A 10,129-nucleotide genomic window follows, 5' to 3' on the forward strand; every position below is an offset into this window, starting at 1 on the left:
AAATGCTGTTCTCAGAAATGAAGTGAAAAAATAACCTGAAATATTTCTGTATTTTTACACACTGACAAACAAACAAGCATTACAAACAGGAACACAATTACGTATTCAGTATGAGTGGTTACAATGATGTGCTTCAGCAGGTCTGTGAGGCAGATCAATCTGTCCAGCGTGTTAGTGTTTCCATTTACCAAAGCTGAGGAAGGCCCTTACCCCGTCTGATGTAGGGGCACTTATTGCAAAGGATGACAGTCTTTGTGCTCATGGTGTGCCAGCCTGCTGGATATCAAGGTTACCTTCCTTGTAGATATTAATAATGGAGATGGTGGCATACATTACAGTGGTGATGATGGTTCCAGTGATCACTAATGGGCAAAAAAAAAAAAAAAAAAAACATAATAAGCTTTGGAGACTAATTTGATTTACTTCAATTACTCAGATCTATATCAAAATTTGGGCTTTTTTGTCTATATTAGGGAGCTTTTCTTAATTTCAGTACTTAAACTAACCTATGGAAGCCTGTTTCAGCCACTGAATTAAAAAAATAAAAATAAAACAAGGATTTATTTGCACTTTTTTCTCACAATTCTATTTTTATTCACAGAATTGTATGATATAAACTCGTAATTTTGACTTCTTTTCTCTGAATTGCGAAATTTAAAGTTGAAATTGCGAGTTACAGTCAGAATTCCGTGATATAAACGCATGATCTATTACTTTTTTCTCACAATTTGTTCATTTACCTACCTTGCAATGTGCGATTGTGTGATACTGTTTGACATAAACTCAGAATTGTGAGTTATAAAGTCATAAATGCAAGATATAAACATGCAATTCTTTTTTTTCCGCAAATTGATAGTTCATATCCTACAATTCTGACTTTTTTCTCCTAATTTTGACTTTCTTTTTTCTCACCATTGCGAGTTTAAATCTCACAATTCTCAGAATCTGAGTTTCTTTTGTGCAATTCTAACTTTATAACTCACAATTGCAAGTTTATATCTGTGGCGAGTGGGGCGGGGCCGAGGGATGTGGGAACAAGGAGTGAGGCCAGTGTCCTGACAATTTCCTACCCGGGTTTACTGCGCATGCGCACATCAATATCGCGTCCTTTGTCTCATGCTAAACAACGATATTTAATGTATCTGCATTACTGTTAGGGTAAGTTTAGGGTTGGGGTAAGTGTAGACTTTAATAAAAATGCAATCTAATTGGTATAAAATCATATTTATTGTTGGTTTCCTGTAGCTTTATCCCTTCTAGCTACAACTGCGAATATAACACATAATTACTGTATTTGCAGTACTGTAAGGGTATGATTAGGGTTGTGGTAGGTGTAGACGTTAATAAACCATAACTTTACAGTAGCATTTTTCGTTGTGGAATTGTACTACCCACTGTTTTAGTGGGAGGAAGGAAAATCTGACAGCGTAGGACAAATCAAAGAAGTAGAAGCAGCAGAATCAAACTAGTAAATTTGGGAAAGGTTAAATATGGCTTATGTCTACTATTTGAACAAGTATTTTCATTTTGACATCCTAAACTTTCGGTTATACATTTGTTGGTACACAAAGTGTGTGATTATACGGATTCATTTTGGGACTCACAAAGCCAACAAGTCATTGCTGATGGTGTTGTCTATAAAGGTCTCCATATATTCGTTCCCCCTTCCATGCGAGAACATATGCTGAAGCTTATAGATCAGTCTCACTTAGGAATAGTGAAGAGCAAACAGAGAGCTCAACGAGGTCCTATACTGGCCAGGCATGAGTTCTTAAATTAAGCAAATGGTGAAGAACTGCGGCAAGTGTGCAGACTTTCAGAACCGGTTACCTAACCACTCAAACCAACAGAAAAGCCTGATATTCCATTCGAAGAAGTAGCTTCTGACCTGTTTGAGTTTGAAGGAACCATTATGTTCTGCTGGTGGATTACTACTCAAACTTCATTGAAGTGGAGAAGCTGAAGGGGTTACATTGTCATGCTGTCATAGAAAAGCTCAAGGCTCAATTCAGCAGACTACCTTCGAACAGACAATGGTCCACGATATTCAGCGGATGAGTTTAAGGATTTCTGTCAAAGTTATGGAATCATTCACAAAACATCATCCCCACATACGCCACACTCCAATGGTGAGGCAGAGCGCTCAGTCCAGACTGTTAAGAAACTTTGGTGTAAGGCACCAGACAAACATCTGATGAGCAGGCGTCTCCGCAACAACCTGCCTGCTGCCCGTCTGCTGCTCACACCTGCAGCGTACGACCCCCTCAAAGTTAAACGGCAACTAGACAAAAGCAAAAGTGTTCAGAAGTTTTACTACAACCGCAAGAGGGCAAGCGGCCCTCGTGCTGCGCTGAAGCCTGAAGATGAAGTAAGGATGCAACCACATCCTGGCAGTCACAAATGGTCTCCTAGAGTTGTTGTGAGATCACACTGTGCCCCAAGATCTTATGTTGTTGACTGTGGAAGTAGAGAGTACCGTCACAACATTCTTCGCAATAGCACATCAGCTGCTAACGAGTCCCTTCACGAGCTTAACGATGATAAGTGGACAAAGACATCAGAGCCAGTGAGTGTCGAGGGGCCAAAGTCTGTGGATCATCCTAGTTCATCCCAAGCATCACCTGCAGAACTCAGGACTGCTAAGCAGACAGAGTGGTGGAGCCTCCTGACAGGCTCTGCTTGTAGTCAGGGAAAGGCGTGGTAAAGACGCCTTGTGGACGTGATGTGCTAGCAACCTCTCCTTCTTAGTTACACCTGTTTATGTTATGTTTGATAGATTGTGTTTTTGACTAGGTTGCATACATGATGTGTTTAGCACACACAATCTTGCCATGACTTTCTATTGCATCATCATTGCAGTACATGCAAATCAGGCAGTTTTTAAATTCTACCCATTTCAACACTTGACATATAGACACATTCAAACTTTGACAATTGATAAATTAAGCCTGTGTTATCTGTTTTTGTTGTTTACAATCATTTTAAGATTAAAATTTAACTGACCAATTTTCACAGCATGTACTGTTTTCAGTGAAGAAGATAATCCATGTTATTTATTTATGAATGAAGTTGTGTATTGATACATTCCTGGATCACAAAACCAAAGCTGTCTTTGAGGCAATACCTTTTAAAAAGGTAAAACTTTGTAACTTATTTACCTCTAAAGGGCACATATTGGTACCTTAAAGGTACATACTAGGACCATGTATATTAGAACTGAGCGTAGATAAGTGGTAGCCTATTTTAGAAACCTTTATCTATTTTAGAACATTTAAAATATGTAAATAGGGACAATTAATAAATGATAAATAATTTATTGCTATTGTGTGAGCAATATATAATCATGCAATCAATAAAAAAAGTAACTGTAGTCTGATTATGAGTATTTTATTCATTTATCAGGATAAAACAACTAATTAAAAATATACATATATCCTCTAATTTCATTGTACAATATAAATGATTAGCTTTAACCACCTCCTGGTTTAATAGTGCAATTACATAATTTATTATTTACTTAAATTACGTTTGTCTATTCAAATCTTTCAATCACTAGTTAGTTTTTATAATAGTTGCTGCTTATAAAATTGCTCATAAATTATATTGATTCAAATTTACAGATCATTTAGGTCTGCAATATAATATGTGTGTTACAAGGTTTATAATTTAATTAATGTAGCCTAATGTGTAGCCTAATTTGGAAAATATTCCACTATTCACCTTTTAATTGAATAAACATTATACATACAAAGATAAAACAGTAAAAATTAAAATAAAATAAAAAAAGACAGAAAAACAAAAAGTTCCAGGGAGGGGACGAATTTCTAAACCAGAATCAGGGTATAAAATATCAAGCAGGTAGACATTGCAAAGCTGTAAAAGTCGTGATAGTAGGTACTCCAGCTGTCTACATATAGCCTTACTTCAGTCAACAGAATACTGAAAACAAAAATAGCCAACCATTGAAACTATGACCGAAATGTTCTTTTCTTTCCTGCCACATTTATTACATAGCTACATCTAAGATTTGAAAAGCTACAATTCGATATAATAACCATATCATACATTGTTAATATTAATCAGTGTCATTGTTCTTGCAATTATTAACCAAATAGCTGCTGGAGCATGTGACGTGTTATTTTTCTCAGCGCTGTTGAGGATTGACCAATCAGAATTAACAATTATTTAACAAGGATATATATATATATATATATATTTTTTGCCATTTTTGTGGCAACTATGTTCGTAAGGACTTTTATACAGTCTATGGTCAGGACCCAATCTATGGTCAGTTTTTATAAAGTCTATGGTCAGGACTCAGAATCAATTGTCCAACATATTAGTTATTTAAAAAATACCATTCTGAGGTTTCTAAACACGTAAATGTAAAGTTGGCGCTTTAATAGGCTATATGCACACTCACTTCCGCATTCCAAGTCGGCCAGCCAGGTTACATCCGGCGTCGACGGCGCACATAGCGTCAATAACAACTATGGCATTTTTCACTCGGTCCCTTCAAGATGTCCCAAAGGTAACGGTCAACGACGTGAGTCGAATCATACAAAAGTTATGTCACACTTCGACAACCAAGAAAGAGAAGGGCTTCAAATTGTATGTGTCAAGCTACATCCACAATTTTGAAGGTAAGATCTGGACGTGTTCTGTGTTTACATGCCCATAGCATGCATGCTATCTAGTGCTAGCGCAGCAGGTGCAGCGTAGGCTATGTTTACTATTATGTGTCAATCACAGCCAATTTTCCTAACGCCTTTGTCAATGTCAGTTTCAAACAAGGATTCAAGCACAGGAGAGGTAACGATTAGGGCTGAGTGCTACAGATCTATGAGGAAAAGCCAAAAGCCTCACAGCTTAAGCGTAAGAGAAAGTTATACTGCAGGTTCAGCGCAGATTGGTTCATGGTTCATGGTTCATGAGACAGGTTACGTTTGGCAGATCAAAGTTTCTGTGAATCATTGCATCTAATAATGCTAAAGGTTATTTTAAAGACAAATTTCATTTACCATACCATAAATAACACTGGTGTGTTGGAATATTTATCGATATTTAAATATGTACGCTAATCACTGGGATTCACAGAAACTGAGTTCCGTTTTGTCACTGCATTGACACACGTTCTGTGTCCACTGTTGGGGATGATGAGTAAAGTGAGATAAATAATAATATAAATAATATTGTGGCTACAATTTTAGCTCATACAAATTGTTTAGTAGTTATTAATTGTTTTAGTAGTTAATAATTATATGTCGATGGTTCAAATTTGTTTGTTTTGTTAAACATTCTCACTGTACTCATGTATTCTCTTTTTAAAAAACTGCACTTTAATTCTATTATAACAGATTTGTGTATTTTCAGATTGTGCTTGGGGATGCCCGTCCTGTGCAGCTACAAAGCTGCCAGTGTACCTGTGTGGCAGGTACAGCTGTGTGTAATCATGTGGCAGCACTGTTGTACCAGACTGCACATTATTGCCAGCTTAGCATCACCTCTGTTCCCCCAACACACAGCTGCACAGAGACTGAACAGAAGTGGCATAAGCCAAGATCCATGGTAACTAATGTTTTTAACAGGGTACTTTTCTACTTAATTTTCTATTTATGGATGTTTGTGTTTATTGAAAACCTTTTTTGTTCAAATGCAGGGTGTTAAACCTGGTCTTGTAAATGACATGGTGATTCTTTCAGCCAGACCCAAGGAACGAAAACTGATGGAAGGCATTAGGTTAGTATTATTTTTATTATCATTAAAGGAACACTCCACTGTTTTTTCATATTAAACTATGTTATTCCCTTAACTAAGATGAGTTGATGCATACCTTTCTCGTCTCAGTGCGTGCACTTAATTGCTCTGGATAACTATAATGGATAACTATAATGTATGGCAGAATAGCACTTGGGAACACTACTATATTTGCACTTGGGAGCACTTTGACTCGGCGCAGTAATATCATCACTCCTAAAAGGATATTTCTGTGGATATTACTGCGCCGAGTCAAAGTGCTCTCAAGTGCAGATATAGTAGTAATGCATTTTCTGTAGTAATCAGTGAGACCTCAGATAAAGTAATAATCTCATCATATGATACATTGTATGTTTAAATAAATAAAGCTTTTTTTTTGTTATTTTGTTCATTCAACTTATATGTAACTTACTTTATGGCTCATTTTAAAAAATTTAATAAAAAAAAAAACATTATTTTGTTTTTTCCATAGGAGCAACTTGTATAAGGGTGTCAGTTCAGCTCTGCCTGAACTTTCCACACTCAGGGTGGATGAAGTCTACCATGATGTTCCAAGTGATGTGGCTCCACTGATAACAACTATGGCTATGGACATTAATGTTCCTCTGGTTGACTCTGCATTTGGAAAAGTGCAAGAAGGAAGTGTGTTATCCTATCATATGCCAGCAAAAAGAGTTCCAAAAACCTGTCCCCACACAGATGCTCCTTCTCCCCCACAGCTGCCACTTCAGGGTTACAGGCTGGGACCCGCTACCTGCTCTTTTGTCTGCACTGAACATCAGCAGCACCACATGATGTCCCTGGAAACAACATTAGAGAACGCACACAAAATTGCCAACAGCACAAAAGAGCAGAGTTCCTGCATCGAGTGGCACCAACTGAGGCGGCCCCGCATCACCTCCTCCAAGTTCAGAGAGGTATGTCACACCAGGGCACAGAGCTCTGCTGAAAATCTTGCCAAAAGACTTCTGAGACCTAGCCATCAGACTGCCGACATGAGGAGGGGGCTTGACATGGAACCTGCAGCAGTAGAGGAGTACTGCAGAGTAAGGGAGGTTAACCACTATCCCTGCGGCTTTCTTATCCACCCTGATGCACCCTGGATGGGGTCATCACCTGATGGCATTGTGTACGATCCAAAGGGGCAGACAGTGTTTGGCCTTGTTGAAATTAAATGCCCCAATGTTGCAAGCTATGTTGACTGCCCATATATTAAGATCAGTGAGGGCACACACACATTAAGGAAATCTCATTCCTACTTTTGGCAAATCCAGGGCCAGATGTTGATTTCTGGTTTAGACTGGTGTGACTTTGTTGTCTACACACAGGAGGACATGTTTATTCAGAGGATTCCCAGAGACAATGAAATCACAAAAACAATGAAAGTAAAAATTGATTTTTTTTATTTTTATTGTTACCTCTTTGCTTCCCTAAATAATTAGATTCTGATTGCCTATCACACTTCTTTATAGAGTGCTGTTAATTTCTCTTTTCTCCATTTCTCTTACTGGCAGTAACTCTTATTAGTTCAATCCATTTCAAAATATTTGTACATATATATTGATTCAAGTTTTTATATTTTTTCTTAATTGTATTACTATGTTTCTTGTTGTATTAATACTAATCTATTATTAAATTACATGTTACATGTTCTTCCGATTAATTTTTTTGATAATTGGTTACCTAAAAATAGTATTTTATAACTGTTGTTTGTAAATTGGGAGCCCTAAATAAATGTTATTCAGTAAATAATTCACTGTGCATGAAAGTATTATTCTTATATTACAGATGGCTTAAAAGCATTGGTGAGGTAAAGTACATATAACATGCAAATAATTCAGTAGTTCTTTATTCAAAGAGTATGTGCAATGTACAGCAGTGCATACATAACATTAATTATAAAATTCAATTTATACAAAGTAATTTACAAAGGTACATTTAAAGAAAGTAGTTATACAAATGGTCATAGGTTATTAATTTTTATTTTTTTCTACTGCTGCTACTCTGGCTTCTTTGCCCAAGCCTTTACAAGAGGCCCGTTTTCATAGTTCGTCAGAAGACATGCAACAGTATACAGCTGATTAATGTTGCCAAAAAGCCGAAGTGGAATCTCTGTGTCAAAGAACTTGTGTTCCTTAACACGCCGTATGAGGCGCTCAACATGCACCCTGAGGCGTGCAATTGCTTGGGTCTCCCTGACCTCACAGGCAGACATCTGGGATCTTCCAGAGAGAAATGCTGGCCTATAAATCTTGCAAGGTACAAGGTCATCAACCAGAAAACCTCGGTCGACCATGATGGCCATTCCAGGTCTCAAAAGGGAGAGAATTCCAGACTCACGCGTGATCTGTTTGTCACTGATGGAACCAGCGTACAGTTGAGAAATAAATGTGACCGCCCCATGAGGAGCCACTCCAAGCAGCCCTTTGAGAGTACAGTGGGACTTGTATGCTGAGAACATTTCACTTTGGAGAAGAGGTGATGAAGGGCACTGGCACCTTAGCTCTGTGCAGTCCAGGATGACTGTAGTGTCTGCATAGTCCTTAAACTCAGCTGGCAGATGTGCCCTTATTTTCTCCTCTGGTATCCAGATCCTCACAGACCCTAGCACAGTGTACAGAAAGTTGCTCCATGTTGTAATGATCCGACTGACTGTGGACTGGTGGACTCCATACCGGTCAGCAAGATCACGCTGTTTTGAACCCAGTGCCAGGTAATTGAGAAACATGAACATCTCATCAATGGGCTGCAGGAAACGAGTCTGTTCAAAAGAAAAACAATTTGCGTTATGTTTCTCTCAACCTCTATTAGCCCTGATCTTTGTTAAAGGGATAGTTCACTTCAAAATGAAAATCATATACTCAGTGAATTTCTTTCTTTCTTCAAAATATCTTCCTTTGTGTTCAGCAGAAGAAAGAAATTCATACAGGTTTGAAACAACTTGAGGGTGAGTATATGATGACAGAATTTTAATTTTGAAGTGAACTATCCCTTTAAGTTTTATTGTATGGGCCATGTAAATAACTACTTACTACAGTGGAACTTGGCTCTGTAAAGGTGCCTCTCTGTGCTTGTGTCACACTGACCATATTTGGCAGTGATGGCTCTATTAAGGCCCAGAATCTCATCAGCAGGTCATAGGATGCAAATCTAAATAAATACAATTCAGATATAATCATTTAAATATTATATCAGTGTATACTATGATATTACTTGGAAGCATTTCAAATATACAACTCTGTTAGCCTTCCTCTCTCCCTCTCTCTCTCACACACACACACACACACACAACTATATCTGTTGTTGCAAAAGTAACGTTACTACAGAACAATCTGATATCTTACCTTGTGAAAAAACGTATGTCCTTGTCTGAGGCAGCAAAACGATGAATTCCAAAGCGCTGATTCATTGTCAGCTTCTCGACGTGTTCCCTCAGCTTGAGAATCTCATCTCTGAGAGACATGTTGTCATCAAGGGCTAAATCAACAACTGCAGGATCTGAAGCCGAAGCGTAGTCGTGGTCCATAGGGATATCAGCTTTCTCGCCTGCGTCGCCGTCATCCTCCGTCATCGGAGGCGGACGCTCTCTCCTCTCCCACACCCCCGGTCGTGAAGTGGGAAGGGTGAAATTGTTCCACTCAAACAGTGCTGGGACAGCTCCCTTGTTTAATAGCCGCCTCCCCGTCTCTGATAAGGGCTCACGAACATCATCCTTGTTAAAATGTCGGCTACATACTCGGGTATGGGGAGTAACTGTGAATTTGTCCCTCCGGATAGCTACAAGCCATTTTCGCCTGATTTCCGCGTCAGATGGAAATGTATGAAAACTAAGTAAACTGTTGTACTTGCTCGAAGCTTGACACAGAGGCACACAACAATGCTCGGCTGTACTATAGATGGTTCGCTGAAATTTGAACGTTTTCTTACTAGTCATATTGTAGTTGCTGTTATATCGCTTTGTAAACAATCGCCTCAGCGCGAGCGGAAATGGCTTAGCAGGCTGAGATTTTAGCGGAAGTACGTCATCACCTCCGTGTGCATATAGCCTATTCTGTCGCTGGCCAACAGAGGGCGCCTCCAATTGACATAATAAATATATACGTCTATTCTGGCGCCTCCTCCACTCCGCTCCATTAAAGACCTGTAAAGTAGCCGACATCTTTGCCTGATTCGTTTTACAGAAATTTGAACAGTAATTTTATATTGCAAGAATTAAACAACAAGTATATCACGTATAAAATAAATATAAGTGCTAATACAATCTTTAATAAACATAAAAAAATCCCTAGTTGACTATTTAATTTCATACGTTCGAGGCGACTGAGTTAAACCACTGCGTCTTAGGACCCAAATGTAAGTCGCTCATTTCAAA

The 10,129-nt window shown here is 38.4% G+C and overlaps 2 protein-coding genes across 2 annotated transcripts; one reads left to right on the forward strand and one right to left on the reverse strand.

The window, feature by feature from the left end:
* The first annotated feature begins 4,411 nt into the window (after positions 1-4,411).
* On the forward strand, positions 4,412-7,488 carry LOC113065992 (uncharacterized). The gene is made up of 4 exons (XM_026237541.1): positions 4,412-4,643; positions 5,374-5,568; positions 5,660-5,739; positions 6,230-7,488. The coding sequence occupies exons 1-4, from the start codon at positions 4,614-4,616 to the stop codon at positions 7,197-7,199; spliced, it is 1,275 nt and encodes a 424-aa protein (XP_026093326.1). The 5' UTR covers positions 4,412-4,613; the 3' UTR covers positions 7,200-7,488.
* Positions 7,489-7,590: 102 nt separating this feature from the next.
* LOC113065987 (uncharacterized) lies at positions 7,591-10,057 on the reverse strand. The gene is made up of 3 exons (XM_026237521.1): positions 9,102-10,057; positions 8,790-8,907; positions 7,591-8,518 (listed from the first exon to the last, which is right to left on the reverse strand). The coding sequence occupies exons 1-3, from the start codon at positions 9,914-9,916 to the stop codon at positions 7,757-7,759; spliced, it is 1,695 nt and encodes a 564-aa protein (XP_026093306.1). The 5' UTR covers positions 9,917-10,057; the 3' UTR covers positions 7,591-7,756.
* Positions 10,058-10,129: the final 72 nt, after the last annotated feature.

This window comes from Carassius auratus, chromosome 49, assembly GCF_003368295.1.
Source record: "Carassius auratus strain Wakin chromosome 49, ASM336829v1, whole genome shotgun sequence".
Lineage (NCBI taxonomy): Eukaryota > Metazoa > Chordata > Actinopteri > Cypriniformes > Cyprinidae > Carassius > Carassius auratus.